The following is a 23,982-nucleotide window of genomic DNA, read 5'->3' as shown; positions in this document are numbered from 1 at the left end:
AGCGCGTTGTTCCTTGCTTCTACATCACTACTCTCGCCAGCCCCCCCCCCCCCCCCCTACCAGCCCGATACACACACCTTGGACGCTCATTCTTGGCGTAGCAGACGATAACGATTGAAGGGATAATCGACGCTCCCACCAAGTGTGAACTGCGTTCTGTGATTAAATTTCTCTGGTTTAAGGACTCAGTCCCTATTGAAATCCCCCGACAGTTCACCAGTGTGTATGGAGAAAAGTGTATGGACGTAAAAAAATGTGCGTAAGTGGTGTAGGGAGCTCGTAGACGGCCGTACGAATGTGCACGACGAGGCCGGCTACGGGCCTCCATCAGTTTCAGACGAGACAGTAACAAAAGTCGAAGAAGTGTTGGTTGCGAATCGGCATGTGACTGTGCGAGAGATTTTCGAACTGACAGGGACGTCTCTGAGACTACGGTGGACAACACTTTGACAGACATTTTGAAGTATCACAAGGTGGGTGCTGCGGATGCTCACTGATGAACAGAAAAAAAAAGCGCATCGAAAGTGTCCACAAGTTTCTGCGCCATTACCGGGAAGAGGGTGAGGAATTTCCGGATTCAGTTGTAAAGAGGGACGAGACTTAGGTCCACCAGAGACTAAGGAACAATCAAAACAGTGGCAACATTCCGATTCTCCAAATGTTAAGAAGTTCAAGCAAACGCCGTCAGCGGTGAAGGTATTCTGGGAAAGGCGTTCTGCTGGTTGACTACCTGGAAAGAGGCACAACGCGGCAAGGTACTGCGAGACATTAAGAAAGCTACGCCGGACTCTACGAGTTCGTTTGCACCACGACAATGCCCCCCCTCACGTCGCTAGCACCATGACAGATCACATAGCCAAATTCGGGAAGGAAATCATTGACCATCCTCCATACAGCCCTGATTTAGTTCCCCAACTTGAAACAATACTTGGGGGAAATGAAATTTTCAAGCAACGAAGAGCTAAAGGCAGCTGTCCATTCGTTCCGTCGGCGGGAGAGTGGTACGAACTGGGTATGAAAAATCTTCCGGAGCGTCTCCAAAAATGCATCGATCGTGACGAGGACTACGTTGAAAAATGGCTAAAAGTCCAAGAGTTCAGAATCTGTAATTGTTTTTGCAATAACATGACGTTTACTATGTGAAAAAGCATTGGAGACCTTAATTTACGGACAACCCTCGTATAAATAGTTTTTCTTAAGTGTCATTATTCAAGACGTGATAATGATTTTTTTCTGTTTTCTTTAAAGCTACTAATATTGTATTTAATACAAATGGAGTCTAATACAGTACCTGAGGAATTAATGGGAATAAGAGCAAAAATATTGAGTCTTCTTATATAAACGATGACATTTAAAAATGTACACTACAACAGATTTTCCTCTTATGTTCTTCCGATCCCTCCAACTGTACTATATCCCACACAGTCTCCCATCATAGCAAGCACCAGCGACCCTGATATTTCCTTGCATTAAGTAAATTAGTTGGTGAAATCCTTCAACATATTCTTCACTTACAGCTCCTACATTTTCCCTAAAGATATTAACATGAAAAAATAAATAGTACATTGTTACCAACATTCATCCAAGTATGTGAAAAAGGTGTATCAAATTGTCTATGAGTTACATGTAATTCTCACTTCTGTTGTTGTCCTAAACATGTTGGCCTGCCATTCTAAAAGCATCCCAATCATTTCATTCAACAGGAGTCAACGAGTCTATAAATTCTTTTAACATCACACGAATCTGAGGTCCCACAAAAACTCAACCTTTTACTTTTGCTTCAGATAATTTGTGAAACATTTGTCTCAGAACCTCACTATTGCTATCTAAACCTTTGTTGTGTTGTTTAGAAAGGCCGAATTTGATGTGGAGTGCTGGAAACAGAATCTTCTAGCTGGACGCAAGGGGCTTATTGATTATGTTGTGTGCACCTGGCATGTGTTCTTTTCCTGCTTGCCATTCTTTCCTGATTTAATGCCGACCATCTGCACTGCTACTCCACAAGCAGAGGAAGCTGGACTATTTGGTATAGCCACTTTTAAACCGCAGAAGATATCCCAAAATGTTAAAATCAAACATCCAATTTGCAACATCCATAGTTTAGTTTTTCCAAGGACACCGTCATATTTTCGTAAGTCTCCTTAAAGTGTGCACAGTGAGTTAGTTAGTAATGTGTTCCATTGATCAATAGCACGGAAAAACCGTTATGATGTGGAACGTGTCAAATGCACAAGGAATGCGCACAGGAAACAAGGTTTTTTTTAAAAACATTATAGTGTTACACCTAAATATTTCTATTATCCATCCCATTCCCTTACAAGGCACAAAATGCATATCTTATGTCTCCATATTTATTTATTCATATTCAAGAATTCATGTATGGTATGGAAGGAGTTGTCAAGGAGGTATGATTTCAATTCGTTTTTGAAACTATTACTGCTGTATGTCAGACATTTTATTTCATCTAAGTAATTTATCAAGGAGTGAGCTACTGGTGTTAAAGAAAATTTATTCCCATTCGGACGAATGACATCTTGGAGACTTCTGCTTGAACTACCTTAGATATAGAAGCTACTGATCCGGCACATGGGTACTCTTAATGTGTTCAGACTCTTAATATCACCGAAAACATAAAAGATATCTGTACATTTGCTAGGAGTATGCAGAATCCTCATGCATTAACCTGTATTTTGTTATTTTACAGGACTTATCGATCAACACGTTGCGGACGGATCCCGAGCTGACTAATGTTTCGCTCGTCACCCTCTGGGATAGCGCTCCAGGTAACTGGTGTGCTGTCTATGGATGCCATCTGTTGTGATATACACTGCGAAAAAAATCACAACACCAAAAAAGTAATTGATGTAGAGTAATGAACTTTCGGAAATATATTTTTTCAGGTAATATCTTTAAGTGACTGACACTGCAAGGTCTCACGCTAATGAAGCACGTTAAAAGCCGCTGCAAATGTGAAATGCAAACGTGCATGCTTTGTGTTGTACAGGTGCCGGATGTCAGTTTGTGGGATGGCTTTCCTGGCCTGTTGCACTTCGTCGATCAACACAGGGACGGTTAATGCAGTATGTGTGACGCTGGAATTGTCGTCTGATGACGTCCTCTACGTGCTCGACTGGAGAGAGATCTGGTGATCGAGCAGGCCCAGGCAACATGTCGATACTCTGTAGAGCATGTTGCGTTACAACAACGGATGTGGGCGAGCGTTATCCTGTAGGAAAACAGCTCCTGGAATGCTGTTCATGAGTGACAGTACGATAGGTAGAATCACCAGAGTGACGTACAAATTTGCAGTCATGGTGTCTGGGATAACCACGAGAGTGGTCCTGCTGTTATACGAAAACGCACCCCAGACCATAACTCCAGGTGCAGCAACAGTAGGTCTAGCACACAGACAGGTTGGTTGCAGGACCTCATCTGGGTTCCTTTTAACCAACAGACGGCCATCACTGGCACAGAGGCAGAAACAGATTTCATCAGAAAACGCAACAGACTTGCATTTTGGCCTCCAATGAGCTCCCACCTGACACCAAATGGTGGTGATTTGGGATCAGTGGAATGCACGCTACTGGAAGTCTGGTTCAGAGCTGTCCTCGAAGTAACCGATGCAGTTCATTGTGTCACTGTGGTGCCAACTGCTGCTCCAATTGCTACTGCAGATACAGTATGATGCGCCAGAGTCGTACACCACAGACAATGGTCTTCCTCCCTCTTGGCAGTGTGTTCGGAGTCTGGTCTTCTTGCAACTGTACATTCTCGTGACCTCTGTTGCCACTGGCTACATTCCTGGCGAGACTTCCTGCAATATCTCACAAGAAATTTCAAGCTTCTCGTAGCCTTATTACACGAACCCTTTCAACTCTTAAGGTGTTGATAACGGCGCCTTTGTCGCCTCAAAGGCATTTTTGGCTAACATCAGCTCACCACGACAAATCTCAAAGGTAACTAACACTCACGACCATTACAGTTAGTATTTAATGTAAACCTGATTTTCATCCTCATAGTGGGTTTTCGACTGCCACTCTTATACAACTGGCGCGAAATTTGAATAGACATCATATTTCAGGCATAGAAACACGCTTACCAATTTTCGTTTACGTCATGCAACTCCTTCTTGGTGTTGCGATTTTTTTCCTTTACTGTATTTTAACTACTCCGTCTTTGTATGTGTTTATACCAATAAACAATGTATCAACTTTGCCTTCAAAACGGTTTAAAGACACTAAGCACTATGGGACTTAATATCTGAGGTCAACAGTCCCCTAGACTTAGAAGTACTTAACCTAACTGACCTAAGGAGATCACACACACACACACACACATGCCCGAGGCAGGATTCGAACCTGCGATCGTAGCAGCCGCATGGTTCCGGACTGAAGCACCTAGAACCGCTCGACCACAGCGGCCAGCTAACTTGGCCTTCATATACAATTCTGCTTGTTTATTATTTTGATTGTACACTCTCATTCGAGGTGGGGGGGGGGACTCATCATTGAAGACAATTTTACTCTGCTCATTGAGGTTCCAGGCGCCATGACCAACGACGACGTGTCTAGAGAAGCCCCAGACAGCGATGGGATACCAACATTATTGTCACCCATCATACTACCCGTCTACCAGGAGTGATAGACTGTGTGCCACTCCTGGGCTTACATTTCAGCAAGATAAAATGCTCGACCCACACACGGCGAGAGTTTCTTCAACTTGTCTTCGTGCTTGTCAAATCGTACCTTGACCACAAGGTCGCCGGATCTCTCTCCAATTGAGAATATTTGGAGCATTATGGGCAGGGCCCGTCAACCAGCTCGGTGTTTTGACGATCTAGCGTACGAATTGGACAGCATTTCTACATCTACGTGATTACTCTGCAATCCACAATAAAGTGCCTGGCAGAGGGTCAAGTAACCACCTTCAAGCTGTCTCTCTACCGTTCCACTCTCTAACGGCACGCGGGAAAAACGAGCACTTAAATTTTTTTGTGCGAGCCCTGATTTCTCTTATTTTACCGTGATGAACATTTCTCTCTATGTAGGTGGGTGGCAACAGAATGTTTTCGCAATCGGAGGAGAAATCTGGTGATTGAAATTTCATGAGAAGAAAAACTCCTTTGTCTTAATGATTGCCTCTCCTACTCACATATCATGGCTGTGACACTATCTCCCCCTTTCGCGATAATACAGTACGAGCTGCCCTTCTTTGTACTTTTTCGATGTTATCCGTCAGTCCGACCTGAACAGGATCCCGCATCGCACAGCAGTACTCCAGAATAGGGCGGACAACCGTAGTGTAAGCAGTCTCTTTGGTAGACTTTTTGCACCTTCTAAGTGTTCTGCCAATGAATCGCAGTCTTTGGTTTGCTCTACCCACAATATTATCTATGTGATCGTTCCAGTTTATGTTATTTGTAATCGTAATCCCTACGTATTGACTTGAGTTTACAGCCTTCAGATTTGTGTGACTCATCACGTAATCAAAATTTAGCTGATTTCTTTTAGTACTCATGTGAAGAAATTCATACTTTTCTTTATTCAGGGTCAATTGCCACTTTTCGCTCCATACAGATATCTTATCTAAATCATTTTTCAAGTCGTTCTGATCATCTGATGACTTTAGAAGACGGTAAATGACAGCATCATCTGCAAACAATCGAAGACGGCTACTAAGATTGTCTCCTATGTCGTTAATGTAGATCAGGAACAATAGAGGGCCTATAACACTTCCTTGGGGAACACCGGATATTACTTCTGTTTCACTCGATGACTTTCCGTCAGTTACTACGAACTGTGACCTTTCTGATAGGAAATCACGAATCCAGTCGCACAACTGAGGCGATACTCCGTAGACACGCAGTTTGGTTAGAAGACGCTTGTGAGGAACGGTGTCGAAAGCCTTCTGGAAATCCAAAAATACGGAATCAATTTGATATCCCCTGTCGATAGCACTTCATGAGTGTAGAGAGCTAGTTGTGTTTCACAAGAACGATATTTTCTGAATCCGTGCTGACTACGTGTCAATAAATTGTTTTGCTCTAGGTACTTCATAATGTTCGAATGCAGTATATGTTCCAAAAACCTCCTGCAAATCGACGTCACTGATATAGGCCTGTAATTCAGCGGATTACTCCTACTTCCCTTTTTGGGTATTGGAGTGACTTGAGCAATTTTCCAGTCTTTAGGTACGGAACTTTCTGTGAGCGAGTGGTTGTATGTAATTGCTAAAAATGTAGCTATTTTATCAGCATACTCTGAGAGGAACCTGAGTGGTTGGCTCGATACCCCTTAGGAGGACATCCAACGACTCTGTCAATCGACGACAAGCCGAGTACCTGTTTGCATAAGGGCCATAGATGGACCAAAGCGTTATTAACTTTCTCAATTTGTGAAGGTCTTTCGCTTGAATAAATCATCCAGTTTTTCTGAAATTGCAATCATTCGCTTGCCTGTACATCTACCGATTTCCTCTCATTCGGATAATTCCTTCGTGGTGCGTCTCTTTTATTATTATTTTTTTTTCTTAGAGTGTATTTTGATATTTCAAATACTTTCTAGTTTCCTGTAGTTTCTCTTGCTTTTAGAGATCGCCCTATTCAGAAAATGGAAGGAAATGGACGGATCTGATATACTTCGGGAGGTTTTTGTGGATGATTTTTCCTAATAGGAATAAAGATCCGGATGATTCTCTGATTTTTTTTTTACCTTGTGGTTCTGACGACAGTTCCAATGGCAGACACATCATTAGATCTGTAAAAAAAGGGTAAGGTGACAGTGTTTTTAACTGATTTTGTTAATGGCGATGAAGATGGTTTCGCTCTTGTGAACGATATCTTTTTGTAATAAGGTGAACCCTTTCGAGACGGCGCCCGAGTCTCACTCGGGTACTGGTTATGCACCGGTGAGACTCAGGCGCTGTGCGAGTATGTTAAGTTACATTGCTTCAGAAGGTAAGCAAGAAGTTCAGTCTTTGATTAGGTTAGTTGAAACTCATTAATTAGGTCATCCAACTTTAGTTGAGTAGAGAGCAGTAGTGCCAAACTGCTATCATCACTAAAATTGAAATCACTGTCATCAATTGAATTCGTCTCTACGACCTTTCCAGTAGCATTATGTGTCTGCGGTGACGGAATTCACAGCTCTGCATTGTATGGTACTTGAGCAATAGACGACGGTACGCTAGGATATGGATTACTTTTTTGCTCCTGGTACTTTTGTAATGTGTAACCATACAAAAATAGCGGTTCTCTTGGTGATTTTTAAGTTATTGCCATATTCTGGGAATTGCAAGAGGCATACATTTTCTTGTCAGACATAGCCAACGCTCTAAAACAGACCGGCAGCTACAAAAGTCACATAGACAGCCCATGTTACATGTTGGTATTGAAGAGTCGTACCAATATACGTATGGTACGCCGCACAGAACATCGTACCCGACACAGTTTTATGTTTCGCTTGGTTAGACCTAATGTGGTTCCAGTTCAGCACACTGTTTTAACCTGCCAGGAAGTTACACGACAGTACACTCTTCGCCGCAGAGTGAAAATATTATTCTGGAAATATCCTCTAGGCTGTAATAAAAGAAAAACTGGGTGAAGTATTCAACGGTGAACCAAAGGAGTGCCACGTGAAGTGCGGCCAGACCAAAAAATGAGAGCAATGATGAACAAAATGAAGAAAACAAAGTCGGTAGAGTACTATACCCCAAACGTCAAAGGTCGCGAAATAGGTTGCTAGAAATAGTGGTAAACTTACATTTCTTTAAAACTATTAAGATATCAGAAAGTATCGTCATTTGAAGTAAACAAGTAACTCTCAAAAGACACGCACGTACCACTGGACTGAGCATCTCCCCAAGTTTTTAACTGCCATTACAGGTGCACAACATGGCCCGCCAGGTTAGCCGAGCGCGCTAGCGCGCTGCCTCCTGGACTCGGGTGGGCGCGCCGGCCGCGGATCGGATCCGCCCGGCGCTTTAACGACGAGGGCCAGTGTGCCGGCCAGCCTGAATGTGGTTTTTAGGCAGTTCTCCACATCCCCCTAGGTGAATACCGTGTTGGACCCCACGTCCCGCCACCGTTACACGGCTCGCAGACATCTGAACACTTTTGCACTATTCCATGGACTACATTAGTCGCAGACAGTTGGGGTACACTAATTCCTTGCCGTGGGGTACGGGATGGCGGCAGGAAGGGCATCTGGCCACCCCTTCAATTAACACTGCTACATCCGATTAACCATCCCGATCCTGCGTATCCGCGGGAAAAACGGCACAAGCAAAAGAAAGAAAAAAAGACAGGTGCACAACATGGACGCCGCCTGTGATATGGTAAACGTTAACAAGTGAGTGCAGATGAATGGAGTCGCCGACACAAACTGCCCGCGAAGACGCCACAGCAATCGACTTTGGAAATTTGTTCACTGGATTGCCTGTCCGCAGGCTCGAAAGTTTTCGTGCAGCCGTCTTCTCAAACCTGGATCTACTTACAGGGTGACAATTACGAGTATATAACTAGATGAAAAAAACGAAAATTAGTTATAAACTACGGCGTGCACACACTTTATTCCACATTTAAAAGTCACTACAGATATTCGAATTTAGGTTATGACATGTCGGGTATGCCTGCTGTCATTTGTGATGGTGTGGCGCAGACGAATACCGAAATTCCGCATGACCCCCTGAAGTGTCAGAACATCGATACTGTCGATCACCTCCAGAATGGCTGTTTTCAGCTGAACAATGGTCGTGGAGTTATTTTCGTATACCTTGTCTTTAAGAAAGCCCCACAAAAATCATTCGCATGCGTTCAGATCCGGAGAATATGGCGGCCAATCGAGGCCCATGGCAGTGGCCTCTGAGTTCCCCAGAGCCAGAATGCGGTCCCCATAGTGCTCCTCCAAATCATGAAACACTCCCCTGCTTCGATGGGGTCCGAGATTACGTGAACCACATCTTGTCAAAATCAGGGTGAGTTTGAATAATGAAATGATCTTCCAAAACCTTCACATACCCACCAGTATTCACCGTGCCATCAACGAATTTCGCACTGATTATTCCGTAGCTGGACACTGCACACCACACAGTCACCTGTTGAGGATGAAAAGAGTTCTCAATCGCGAAATGCGGATTCTCAGTCCCACAAATGCGCCAATTTTGCTTATTAACGAATGCATCCAAATGGAAGTTGGCTTCGTCGCTAAAACCAAACCATACAGCGCATCCTGCTTCCCATCACGCCGCGCGGCCAACCCTGCAGTTTGAACGTCCTATCGCAAACTGTTCAGAAGTTAACACGATTTTATTTCACATAGTTCAATAACTGTCACCCTGCATGAATAGCACTGTACATCGTGAAAAGGAGGGTCCCAACACAGTTGCCAATTACTGAAAAATCAGGGCAGACGCGATAAGCTAAAGCTACAGATCAGTCTGACAAGTGTATAACTTATCATACAAAGCGAGAGACGAGGTTGCTCCATTTCAACTGTTTAATTTTAATTGTACTTTCAGAGCACTGGATGAAACGAGAAAAATTTAGCAGAAACAAACAGAGGCAATGCTAAATTTCAAGAAAAGATAATGAGTCTACGTCGCTTGAAGTATGACATAGCGGCAGAGGGAGTAATACAGTAAGAGAATTACAGGTTGAATGAGACCTACAGTTTAACATGTGCTCTGGAACATTGCAGATATCATTTTTCACATTAACAGATCGTTGCCAGAAGAACAGAATCTTTGAATGACAATATCCTACGACCAACAGTGGTCTGAGCGCTATATTCTTGGTTTCTTAATCTATACTGACTCATTTACCCGCTGAAAAACACGCTTTTTAGTATTACCCATAAATTTTTAAACTATGTGATTCCAAAGTTTACAGCTAATCATCCAATGGCTACTTTTTCTCTATTGTGGGCACTATTTGCATTTATGCACATTTAAGGAGACCTGACATTCATTACACCAAACCAAAATTCTATCACAGTCGTTCAGTATTTGTTTCAAATGTTCCAAACGCGAAACTTTCCTGCAGGCAACAACTTCGTCAAGGAACAATATGATGGTGCCGCTGGTCGTGCTTGATAAATTGTTTACATGTACTGAAGACGTTAGTGGTTCTGCAACTCTTCAATGAAGTGGGTTTAACGAGATGATAAGGACAGTTTCAGTTTTATGAATGGTGGGCACCATGTGGTTCCCAGGTCGTGCAGCGACCGTAAACCAAAAAATTACTAAAAATGCAGCAACCAGTAGCAAAATCATGTTTTATTTATTCACTTTTGCAAATCGATTTCAACTGATTAACAAACATCATCGGTGCTTGGTTGAAAGCACCGATGATGGCTGTTAATCAGTTGAAATCGTTTTACAAAAGTGAATAAATAAAACATGATTTTGCTACTGGTTGCTGCATTTTTAGTAATTTTATAGTTTCAATTTTGCTGCAACAATAAGATGCTCACTATTCTAAAGGTAACAAATAAAGAAGTTTCATAGTGCTTCGCTGAGACGATGGGTTTTGGAATACAACTAAAGAATTTGTGACGCAGGAAAATTAGCTTACATAACGCATTGAACGGTTGTGTGTAAGAGCAGGCAAGAAAGCGGTACTTCTAATTTGTTATCCTGGACCTCGGTACTGGACGTTCATGGAAGTAAACACACTTGTGGGTGATCAGTCTGGAAAAGTTTTCAAATCAAGCAGCACTTTTTTTTTTTTGCAAATTTCTAATTGGCAAGGTAATCTAAGAGGAGGATTAAAGTTTGGAACAGCACAATGATTACTTTTACAGGGACAGATATATAGTGAGAAAGGAAAATCTATCAGATGCGTCTCTCTGCAAGCTTCCAGAACATTTTTTAGTTTTATTCTGAGCCCAAAATTGGAACTAGTTTGGAACAATTAAAGATAAGGAAAAAATTCACAACGCCATCAGATTTGGAGCGGCCTGTTAATGTGCCTCCTCTACCGAACACTACTGATGGATCATCCATACTTCACAATCTTTATGATATTGATAATTGTGACTACTATGAAACTGTGAGAGCAGCGACCTATAATTTCAGTGTCATTTAGTACTAATTTGATATTGGAAACGTAATAACATTCAAATAACATAAACTCAGATATTTGGTGACAACCTAAAAAGTCCTACCAAACGAGAAATCAAATTTAGACCTTTTCTCTGGCTGGAAACGCTCTTACTACTTTAAATTAGTGAAACACCTGCCACTGGGTAAGACTAGCTTCAACATGCCAGTACGTATTCTCTAATGGTGCCAAATCTTGTGAAACTCTCCATTTGCCTAGGAGTGCTATGTGTGCAGAAGAGGTACGACCACAATGAAATCTGTTGGCAAGTTTTGAGACCTAATGTGATAGTACATTTTGTAGGAACGTCAGGTACGAAAGGCAAAAGTCTTTGTTCGAAACTCGTTCCCGCACGCCTTAGTAACCTGCCAAGAAGTTGCATTTCAGCGTACACTTCGCTGATGAGTGAAGGATTCATTCTGGTCCAGAAATATTGTTTGCCACGAGCTAAACGAGCCGTAACAAGTAAGGGCGTCCGTGCGACTGTTTGTAAGCGGGGAGGTATGGAGTAATTTTAATATTTTGGAAGATGAATCACGACTTGAAAGTAACCATACAAAACTTCCATATCCGACACCGTTAAAAACACACGTAATACCGAATTTTAAACCATTTTCTTGAAAGAAATATACCTGACTGAACTATACTTCCCCCCCCCCCCCCTAAGTTCTAGCCGGGGTTCCCAGCCCCCCTCCCTTGCCCAGGGAACGGGCGCTGTTGGTAATAATTGTCCTGCTGTTGCCGAGATGCTAGTCAAATACACTTCAGGCTCTTAACAACTAGTGCGTAATCAGCAACGCGGTATTTACTGGAGCAACGTCGATCGCTCCTCCGGCTGACAACAATAGCTTTGCACTCACCCAGTGATGCGGCGTCAGCGGTGAATGCGACTGCGAACACGAACAGGAGTTGAAGGGCAGACATGGTGGCGGAGGTGGTTGACGTCGTCTCTCTGCCGGCTTATATACCTGCGGATCTCATCCTGTACTGACGTCTCCACCCACTCCTGGCGCTATCAACTGTCGCGGACAGCCCCCCCCCCCCCCCACCACTGCAGCCAACACGTGACACAGCCAGCACTTGTGCAGATGTGCTGACTTCGGAACACGTCCTCGTTCGACATTTTTCATGTTTCACACTGGTATCCACCACGTGGAAGGTACTCTGCGACCAGACGAGGTAGGATTTGCAGTGCGTTCCATTTTAATTTGATTAGACAGGCCGCCTCCAACCAGGAGTTAGGATGATAAGATCAGAATAATTCGAGTAATCTGTGATCAAACACTGTTAGAAATACGTAACAGAACGGGCTGCGTAACAGTGCTATTTTATAATTACTTTAAGCTTATCTTCAGATGTTTCTACACGAACCATTTTGAACAATAGTGTTGCAACAACATACCTATCGTAAAAATTGTTTGTCCACTGGTATGTAAAGTAGGTCTATTTTTAAATAATCAATAAAATAGAGTATTCTGATTAAAAGGAGTTTTGCTGTTAACAGTAACCAATGTTTCACTTATTAGTCCAAGTAACATTGGCAACGTTTCGCCGACATTTTTGTCGACAACCCTTTCTCTAAACGTACATTTCTTTGAGACACGTTTACATAGCTGTAAACGTAATAAGTACCAAGAGCGTATACAAAAACCTGATATATTAGTTTTGAGACACGTTTTTCTGTACGAACACAACCCAAACAACCGTCTTTGCTGAAAGCGTCGTCGTATAAATACTTAAGCACGCACAATAAATGAAAAAAAAATTATTGGAAAGGACACATTTGTCGTTTATTCAATCGATATGAATGGTTATTAAGAACAACAGCACCAAGCGTGGTTTAATGTCCGCCACTACTGGTCCCACGGCTCTCTCAATCATTAGTTGACCAATGCTTTGACTTAATGAAGACGATTGTTAAAAATGACGGTTTACGCAAATAAATGCTAGACAGTGGCAGAAGATGAGTCATCGTTAAATCAGACGGTAACGAAAATTTTGCTTTAACACCAAGTTACGGTTGTGAAAACACACTTGACCTGCTAAATAACGTGCATCAAAACCGATATAGGGATTAGTGAAGACAGGGTTGTCGTAGCGAGATTGAATACTGTAATCCCCAAATACTCGGAAAATAAGCGAAAAATATACCTATTCCAAATTAATAATATAAGTGTAGACCAGATGTGTCTTAAATCCAAAGAAATAGTATCGGCAGCAATCGAGAGATTTATACCAAATAAATTAACAAACGACGGAGCCGATCCTCCTTGGTACACAAAACGGGTTAGAACACTGTTGCAGAAACAACGAAACAAACATGCCAAATTTAAACAGACGCAAAATCCCCAAGATTGGCGATCCTTTACAGAAGCTCGAAATTTAGCACGGAGTTCAATGCGAGACGCTTATAACAGTTTACACAACGAAACTTTGTCTCGAAACCTAGCAGAAAATCCAAAGAGATTCTGGTCGTAAGTGAAGTATGTTAGCGGCAAGAAACAATCAATGCCTTCTCTGCGCGATAACAATGGAGATACTATCGAAGACAGTGCTGCCAAAGCAGAGTTACTAAACACAGCCTTCCGAAAATCCTTCACAGAAGAAGGCGAAGTAAATATTTCAGAATTCGAATCAAGAACAGCTATCAACATGAGTAACGTAGAAGTAAATATCCTCGGAGTAGTGTAGCAACTCAAATCACTTAATAAAAGCAAGTCTTCTGGTCCAGACTGTATACCAGTTAGGTTCCTTTCCGAGTATGCTGATACATTAACTCCATACTTAACAATCATATACAACCGTTCGCTCGACGAAAGATCCGTACCCAAAGACTGGAAAGTTGCACAGGTAACACCAATATTCAACAAAGGTAGTAGGAGTAATCCACTGAATTACAGGCCCATATCGTTAACGTCGATATGCAGCAGGATTTTAGAACAAATATTGTGTTCGAACATTATGAATTACCTCGAAGGAAACGGTCCATTGGCACACAGTCAACATGGGTTTAGGAAACATCGTTCCTGTGAAACACAACTAGCTCTTTATTCACATGAAGTGCTGAGTGCTATTGAGAAGGGATTTCAGATCGATTCTGTATTCCTGGATTTCCGGAAGGCTTTTGACACTGTACCACAAAAGCGGCTCGTAGTGAAATTGCGTGCTTATGGAATATCGTCTCAGTTATGTGACTGGATTTGCGATTTCCTGTCAGAGAGGTCACAGTAATTGACGGAAAGTCATCGAGTAAAACAGAAGTGATTTCAGGCGTTCCCCAAGGTAGTGTTATAGGCCCTTTGCTGTTCTTTATGTATATAAACGATTTTGGAGACAATCTGAGCAGCCATCTTCGGTTGTTTGCAGATGATACTGTCGTTTATCGACTAATAAAGTCATCAGAAGATCAAAACAAACTGCAAGACGATTTAGAAAAAATACCTGATTGGTGCGAAAAGTGGAAGTTGACCCTAAATAACGAAAAGTGTGAGGTCATCCACATGAGTGCTAAAAGGAACTCGTTGAACTTCGGTTACACGATAAATCAGTCTAATCTAAAAGCCGTAAATTCAACTAAATACCTAGGTATTTCAATTACGAACAACTTAAATTGGAAAGAACACACAGAAAATGTTGTGGGGAAGGCTAGCCAAAGGCTGCATTTTATTGGCAGGACACTTAGGAAATGTAACAGACCTACTAAGGAGACTGCCTACACTACGCTTGTTCGTCCCCTTTTGGAATACTGCTGCGCGGTGTCGGATCCTTACGAGAAAGGACTGATGGAGTACATCGAAAAAGTTTAAGGAAAGGCAGCACGTTGCGTATTATCGCGAAATATGGGAGACAGTGTCACAGAAATGAAGCAGGATCTGGGCTGGAAATCATTAAAAGAAAGGCGTTTTTCGTTGCGACTGAATCTTCTCACGAAATTCCCATCACCAACTTTCTCGTCCGAATGCGAAAATATTTTATTGACACTGACCTACGTAGGGAGAAACGATCACCACGATAAAATAAGGGAAATCAGAGATCGCACGGAAAGATATAGGTGTTCATTCTTTCCGCACGCTATACGAGATTGGACTAATAGAGAATTGTGAAGGTGGTTCGATGAACCCTCTACCAGGCACTTAAATGTGATTTGCAGAGTATCCATGAGGATGTAGAAGTGAAAAACTGGTCGATATTGTGCCTAAAGTCCCAGAAAAGCAGCATGTATTCTTTGCGATATTGTAGCGAACGAAGTCTCAGTGCCTCATTTCTATGGCGAAAGCTTTCCGATTATTGTTTAGACCTGATAGAAAATTCTTCTGAAAAAGTTTTTTCAAACATTCTATGTGATCAGTTATGATGTGCTTAGTCAAATCACAATCAGCCTCATTATCAGCAATTGATTCACGTGACCACGAAAATATTTAAAACGAGCTATTTTTTAGCTAGAGAGACATATTTATAGGTTGCCCATGCCTTTATTGTTAAGAGTCTGTATAGTCTAATGCAGTGTTACCAACTTGTGTTCCGCGGGGGTCTTAGTGCGCCATAAATGACTACGTGGGGTGTCGAGCATTTGTTTCGTAATTAGTGGCTAAGAAGAGTTGTGGGAAATTTCATTTCCAATATCAACCTGCGTGACCTCGAAGGACATACACTTGAAATGGTGGCCAGCCTGCGTAAGCAGTCATAATTTCGAATCCAAAACATCGCCCGTTACACCTAGCACCAGCGGTAACTATTATATTCTGCCAGTTTTTTATTTTTTTTATTTTTGTGACTTTCTTATGAAGTGGATGAAGGCGGTAAACTATGAAAAAGTTTAGGTAAGAAGCTAGAACTTGCTGAGGACAACGAGGAATGGTAATGAAGATATCAAAAGCAAGTGTAGAAAATATATAAATAATTAGATTTTCGTTTCAGGTGCGTAGTTGTGAACACTGAAGAGCATTCACAGTGTGTATTGTGTCCGATAACACTTTCTGTTGAATGTACGCTACCTAGAAAATTTAAACATCATTTACAAAGTATTCGTAAGAATATCTTGGTCGAAAAACAGTACATTTTTTTAGAAAACTGAATCATATGAAAGGGCAAAAACCATCATTTTCTAAACAGGCTAAAACTGAGAATAAAGCACTTCTATCGCCCTACAATGCAGCTTATCAAGTAGCAAAATGAAAGAAAATTTATACTATCGCAGAAGAACTAATTCTTCCATGTGCTTTGACGTGGTGTCCATTATGCTTGGATAGTCCATAGCGAAAAGCCTTTGCTCATTCCTTTCTCCGACACTATCAGTTAGTTGTCGAACTCATGATTTATAATGTGATCTTCGTGAAGAAATTATAGAAAAAGTTAGAGGGAGGTATTTTGGTATGCAATTTGATGAACCCTTTGATAGCAATAGAGATGTTCATTTAATTTGCAATCTGCGATTTACTCATGAAAAAAGTTACGAAATGGTGGAAGATCTTCTTTAAATAAATGTACGTACGACAGGCATCTCTTCGAAATAGAGGCAAATTTCGTGATAGAATATCAGATTAACTGGGCTCACTGTGTTGGTGTGTATACTGACTGTGCACGATCCATCTCGGGGTGTAACGGAGATCTACAAGCACTTACCTGAGACAAAGCTCCTGATATTACGGCGATCCATTGCTTTGTACGTAGAGAAGTACTTGCTGCGCAACATTCGAGTGCTGATCTGAATCAGGTACTGCAAACTGTCACAAATGTGGTGAACTTCATCAAAACTCGTCACCTGACAGTTACATTTTTTAGACGAACATTTCACTATGTGAGAGCTAAACATACATCTCTCTTATTTTGTAGCAACACTAGTTTGCTTTCCAGGAAACATGTATTGTTGCGCATTTTTCAACTTACCTGCAACAAAAAAATCATATCATCGCCAAATGCTTTCTAGATACTGACTTTCTATCAAACATTAAAAATTTGAACTCACTGAATAAGTTTCTGCAAGAAAGTGAAGCTCATTTCATTCAGAATATTGGAGAACATTCGGCTTTCAGAGTGAAACTGCTTCTTCGGAAGAGAAAAATTAACTACAGAGGAGAAATTGACTACTTCCCACCGTTGCAGCATTTTATAAACGACTTCAGATATTTTTTCTACAGTTGAAGGACATTTAACTGAATTTCATGTTCATTTTGAAAAATATGCCCCCAGAACTGTGTTATATCTCAGTGGGTTCAAAATCCCTTCTTGATAGAAGTTTCAACAGATTATTCACTACAGGGGAAATTTTGATAAGAAACATTGCCAACATTTGGTATTCAGTAAGGAAAGAGTTTCCAAGCTTGAACACGAAACCACTGAAGGTATTAATTTCTTTCAAAGTCTCTTGCCTTTGTGAGAGTAAGTTTTCGGAGGTGGCTGTCATTAAAACCAAATACAGGTCAAGAATTTCTGTGGAGAAGGAAATGAGGGTAGCTGCTTCACGTTCGGTGCCAAGATTTGGCGAATTGTGTAACAAGAAGCAAGATCAAGGGTCACATTGAGGTGAGTAGTACTTTATTTATAAATCTTTTTTATTAATTATTTCAGTTTTTACAAGATATCCTGTAGGGAAACTGCGGAAACAATATAGTTGGTCAGAGGTGCCACGAACTCAGAAAAGTTGAAATCTATAGGTCTAGTGCAATGTCCTTCAGACATACATGCATGTCAGAAGAAACAGACACTGCCGACGATTTACAGATGTATTAAATTAACAAAACGCATTCGCGAATTGCAAATACAATTATACAACAGCTGTTCAGATGATTAGTGACACATGAATATTTTAATTTTTCGGATTTTTGTGTGCAAAGGCAAAGTGTCTGCAGTTTTATCTCTCAGTGCACACCTGTCCTGATGATGTAGGGTCTACAGCTTCAGTGTTATTTATAGCCTGGTCTTTGTCAGATTTAACAACTTATCTGGCGATAAGACCTTTTTGATCATTTTTGGCTCTTTAACAATGCTAGCCTTAACTCGCCACAGTTCACTCACTAGTTTCCAACTTTGTACATCGTAGCACAATAGAAACACTGAAATACGTTATACAGAATTCCATATATAAACTTCTGAACATACAAACACTGAGATTAAAACTGAGTATCTTGCCAGATCGCCGAACACAATAGATCTTGTTGAAGACAAATGGTAAAATTAAAAATTACGAAAAACAGCTGTTTTTCATATCATTACGTGATCGCCCCAAAAATGTGCAAGAAACACTCGGGAGGGTACTGATCACCAGTTTGAGAAGACCTGACTTACCTTACTCAACCTCTGAAATTACCTCTTAGCACCGCTAATGGAACTGATGCATGAAACAATAAACAGGGTGATTATAATTAAAGTTCCAGTTTCCAAACGCTGTAAAAGAAGAATTGCTGCTCAGAATGACCTTAAATTTGAAAGGTATGTTATCGAAGAAGTGGAAAACGTTGTGGAAACAAAAAAATCTAACGAAAATGCTTCCACTAGATGGCGCTGTAAGCGTCATAACATAAATGGGTTCGGCTACAAATGACAGATGAATCGCAAAACGACATGTATGGTGTGATTTGCACATTAAACCAATGCAAGCAATGGCCTTACTGGTATGGCATGGCAGGTATTATTGTTCGCCAGTTTGTCCGCTCAATGCTCCTGCTGTGTAGTTGCAGGGGCATCTCTGTGTATTCTGTTGAAAAGTTTTTTGTAAGTGTGGTCTTGCGGCTGCACCATTGTGGTCTCCAGGTACAATTTTATTAAGGCCTCTGCGGGGTTATCTGATCTGACGTTGGCTTCAATCTAGTACAGATACCTTTTCTGGATTTTAAAGTTTTGTGAAAGGAAAAGTTTTAGGATCTTCAGAAGATGCCCCATAAAAGTGCAGAGCGTTGTTAATAAAAGAATAAATTGCTACCAATACTGTTTTTAATTCAAATGTTATACATACAGTTGCAGTACCAGACGGCCTAATGAAGCGGAGGATATTTCGCGAGACGTATAACATAACAGTACAAAAAAATGGTATGATCGTTTTCAATCAGACAACGAAATAATATCGCCTGTATTGTGTACCTCACATCAGTTAAACATTGTCACCCAAAAGTATTGCTCTTATTTTAAAATGTGTCAGATGTTTTTAATATGTGTTTTTTCTTTGGGGTCATCGCTGTCAACATTCTCCTACAATTGTATAACGTTTCTCTGTGTGAGTATACCTCCATTCACTCTTTTCGGCAAAAAAATCCTATGTTATTTTGCTATATTAGTAGCAACAATGATAATGATAATGGAAATGGTAATGGTAATGGTAATAATTCATCTTTATTCTAACTCAAAACTGCACTGTCAATCCAGTTTTCTTTTTACACTCTCTTAGGAACTCAATAGATAAAAAGATCATTAAGTAACATGATACAACAGTCAGGTAAGTCAAGAAACTGATCAAAACTACTTGGATATGTAATAGTTCCTTCGTAATAAGTTGCATTTATTTTACTCCTCTCTACACTAGATTACCAACTGCTGAAAATCTGTAAATTAATTTCAGTCTTAACAAAATTCCATAACAATCTAATGTGTTATTACGAAATAGATTTTACAGTAATTTATATCCTGTACTCCACTTTTGTTGTGCATTTCAGATAATACATATGGTGTCCTCATTCTTTGATTATTAATTAGGAGCTTTGTTTTAAATGTCAAATTATCAAATAGAAGAAAGAGAAAACCGGTAACTGACAAAAATAGAATTCCTGGATGACGTCAGAAAATATCCCCATGCTGGCCAATGAAAAGACTAGTTCAGGGAAAATTCTCTTTAGACCATCATGCTCCCCACCTAGTGTAAGATTGAGGAAAATTGATACGAGATAACATAACGTGAAAGAGTAAAAGCAGACAGTAAATAGAGTATGTATGTACTGGTAATGATGAAAGTAGCGAAAAAGAGATGGTGATTGACGTTGGTGTTGCATTTTCAAATCTTTCCGGGAACCCATGAATTTCTTTGTTCCAGTGTTCCACATTAGCATTGGACTTCATGGGTCGTACCCCTATTGTGTAGCGTTGCTTTAGTCATGGCGTGGCCAGTTGTGATCTTGTTGAGAGAGTTCCATGTTCTTTCTTTTATGGTTAGTTCCCGGAGGTTGAATAATCGGATGTACTTTACCTATCTTCTCATGACTATGGACGTCCACTCATTACTGATTTCGTGGGACAATATTGGCAAGTACCGGCAACCATGTTACTGTCGTGGGTTTAAGAGTTCATTTCACGATCTCAACTGCATCATTTAGATGGATATATTTTGTTGACATGACTACTTCTACCGCAAACAGGAGAACAGTATTCGTCGACAGTATACGCAGATTCCTCTTTTTGTTGGCTACCAGCTTCTGTCAATGAGATCACCATCTGAACGAAGTTTCTCGTAGTGAGAAATGAGAAGGAGCGATCTGTATGCACTTCAAAGAATTTTGTTTTATAGCCAGGATCACGTTCAAAACTGTTTTCCATTGAGCGGTTTCGACAGGTAGACTGCCATCTTCAGATCTTTAGAAAGTTTCTGGTTGTTTGTCAGGTGCCACTGTGCATTCATTACTCATGCCACGTTAACATTTCAGTGCAGAGAGTATTGCACATCTACACAGATTCGTCAAAAATAAAATTACCAACAGATTTCTCGTAAGTAAACATATACACAGCTAAAATGTACCTCGTGGAACTTGCATGTGTTCATATCTATCACCCCTCTGATGCTTATCAATTGTTGAAACACACACATATATATAGTAAAAGTGCAAATTTATGCCAATGTGTACATTTTACATAACGAGCGCAGCATATTGTGGAATCTTCTCCTCGAAATATACCGTATAGTGCAAATACGTATAGTAATTTTATTTTTGATGAATTTATGTGGAATGCTCAATATACTCTCCACTAAAGTACTAACATGGCATTAATGATGAACACACAATGTAATACGATGCACAACTAAAATTTTTTTAAACTCCTGAAGATGTCAGGTAAGACTGTCATCTTCAGGAGTTTAAAAAACCGGTCAATAAAAAACAGTTTTGGACCTGATCTTCGCTATAAAAGAATTTACGTAAAACTTACTACCAGGTCTACATAATGTTTCCATTTACAATCGAAATTGAGCTGCATTTACGAGAGCAGGGTCGTCAATGGGAAGTAACACTTTCCACTAAAAACAATTTTTTGATAACGTAGCTTAAGTTCTCCCCTTAGGTTCAAAAATGGTTCAAATGGCACTAAGCACTATGGGACTTAGTATCTGAGGTCATCAGTCCCCTAGACTTAGAACTACTTAAACCTAACTAACGTAAGGACATCACACACATCCATGCCCGAGGCAGGATTCTAACCTGCGACCGTAGCAGCAGCGCAATTCCGGGCTGAAGCGCCTAGATCCGCTCGGCCACCACGGCCGGCCCCACCTTAGGAAAGAGTGTTCCTGTTCATGTATTCATGGACTGTTCTAGGTAATTTCTTAAATAAATTAGTCCCACAACCTTCAAGGAATCATAAATGTTGAATGATAAACAGCTGCAGTAAGAGGGAATACATCCTCATGTCGCCTGACAGGGTCTACAAGCTTTACACCATGTTGAACAACTCACAGGACGCGTCAATATTATCATTATAACAACTGGTCAAGATTAAAGAGGCCAATTATTATATAAGTGACTTGTAGGAACTTCCTTTCATTGACTTCACAAGGTCTGTTCAACAGCAATACTGCCTGGTGTAGCTTAGCACGCTGCTACAACAACGCTTCTAGCAGCTCAAAAATTGTTTGGAATAAATTACTATGAAGAAGTGTAAAAAGAAAAGGGAAGGAAAGAAACAATCTTGATCATGATCTCCTATTAATAATAACTCTGAAATGGATTAAGTCTAATTTGGCACAATGTGTACACACGTAGAAAAATCTGGACTGCATACTGTTGATTCCTCTATCTTTGGTCGTTTAGTAACCTAACTTTTCCTATCACATCATTATAATTCTTCTGCGCACGTGACTGAGTCACACGCTGCATTGTATGACCGCTACTCGACGCAGATTCGTCAGTTTGATGATGTATGACACACATTTCATAAGAAGCGAGAGCAATAGTGGCCGCAACATAAAAGTAATGGTGACATTGTTAGACAACCAGAAGAAACTGCGAAAGCTTTTACTATTATTTCGCTCCCATCTTTTGTAGAATTTAGCATTTTATGATCAACTATAGTACACGACGCTACGTCGTTTATCACGTACCTACACAAAGGACTATTATCGCTTCAGATGCATTTAGCGTAATACGACCGTTAGGAGGAAATTTTTCCGGCCGTAACTTGCGTTACGTCAATAAGTACTCAAGACACACAAAAGATACTTCCAGAATTATGCAGCCGTAAAACAGAAAATAAATGGGCTATACTTAACTCCACGGTAAAATGACACTAAACAGCCACCCAAATCCCATCCAGAATATTCCACATAAACCGAAGAGAGTCAGAATAAGGCGAATGTTACGCCTGGAAACTACAAAAATAAGTACAGCAACAGAGGAAACACAAGATTTCGTAATTAAAAAAAAACACCTCAGGGGAAATATTCTAGCAGGGTATGCCCTTCATCATGTAGCAGTAGGGGCACAGTTTTTGAATGCTGTTTTGAGAACTTCAGTAAGAAAATAGAAAAAGTGGACCATGTCCATATTCTGACTTCTACGTTTATTGCAAGTTGTACAAATGATGCAGATGAAAACATCATTTTATTACATTTATTCGAATATCATAACATTAGGAAAGTACCCTTGCAATGATATTTTTCTTTGAATAGTTCCTGTAGAAGCAATAACCATTGACTTCTATTGGATAGCAGCTGGGATTTTGAGGAAACCCATAATACCTCCACGTTATACAATTTTATTGCAGTACGTTTTGTAGCACATACCTTAAACTGACATCACACGCAAATATTCACGACTCCACAGAATTTATTTAGTTAGGATCACTCATTGTCATCTTCAGCTAAGTACCTCTCTTCTTCATTCATTTTATGTTCTAACGTTACTTCGTGTAGGTGACATGGTGCCCACTAGATTAAAATTGGCACTTCAGTAATACTGTCACAAACAGATTTGGTTCGCCGATAAACGCTGATTTGTAGCTGTTTCACATTACCAGTTTCATTGTTCCATCGGTTAACACGCTCATTCTCTTCTCATTTGAGACCTGTTTCCTCCACAATGAATTTCAGATGTTTCATAATTACTGTGACTTTTCGTTAGACTGTACACTGCAACATTATTGTTTCAATCTGAACTGATAGTATACATAAATCTTAACTTGCTAAAACGTAATATACAAATTCGTAGCTCATTGCTTTCATTGACTTTTACTGTCTGCAGAATAACTGTAGGCTGAAACTATTACCACAGTCCACTGCACACCACGGTCGATGGACATACCCCGTTATATTACTGAACAAGAAGTTCTCATTTCTTAGAAGTACACAAGTCCGTCAAAGATAGTAGAGAAATACGCACATCAGTATATGTTTCGTTTTGTTCCCCAGATAACCTGTAGTCTCGGCTATATCAAGGGATGCGTAACCACGTAAGGGACAAAAAAAAGTGCTAGTAGGATTCACGCTCTGAGGCTTCTGCACAAACTTTGCCATGTATATAGATAGTTCATCTATAGGTTTATACAAGTTTGCGAGTATCAAACTGTATGACATAAACAGCTGTATCTTTTGATTTCAGTGAATTAGAAGCTTCAATTTCTTACACCACCAACGGATCCTACACCTTAGTATTCGACATGAATTTCAAATGGATACCTCTATCCGTTCCCGAGAA

At 40.6% G+C, this 23,982-nt stretch overlaps 1 protein-coding gene across 1 annotated transcript in view; it reads right to left on the bottom strand.

Annotated features, from left to right (window-relative positions):
* Positions 1-12,050, bottom strand: part of LOC126234609 (uncharacterized) — a 74,134-nt gene extending 62,084 nt beyond the window's left edge. Inside the window, exon 1 of the mRNA XM_049943333.1 lies at positions 11,959-12,050. Coding sequence (XP_049799290.1) covers positions 11,959-12,022 — 64 coding nt within the window. The 5' untranslated portion in view covers positions 12,023-12,050. The remainder of the gene's footprint in view (positions 1-11,958) is intronic.
* Positions 12,051-23,982: the final 11,932 nt, after the last annotated feature.

The sequence above is a fragment of the Schistocerca nitens genome, chromosome 2 (assembly GCF_023898315.1).
Source record: "Schistocerca nitens isolate TAMUIC-IGC-003100 chromosome 2, iqSchNite1.1, whole genome shotgun sequence".
Lineage (NCBI taxonomy): Eukaryota > Metazoa > Arthropoda > Insecta > Orthoptera > Acrididae > Schistocerca > Schistocerca nitens.
This window is presented reverse-complemented; position numbering and strand designations above follow the sequence as displayed.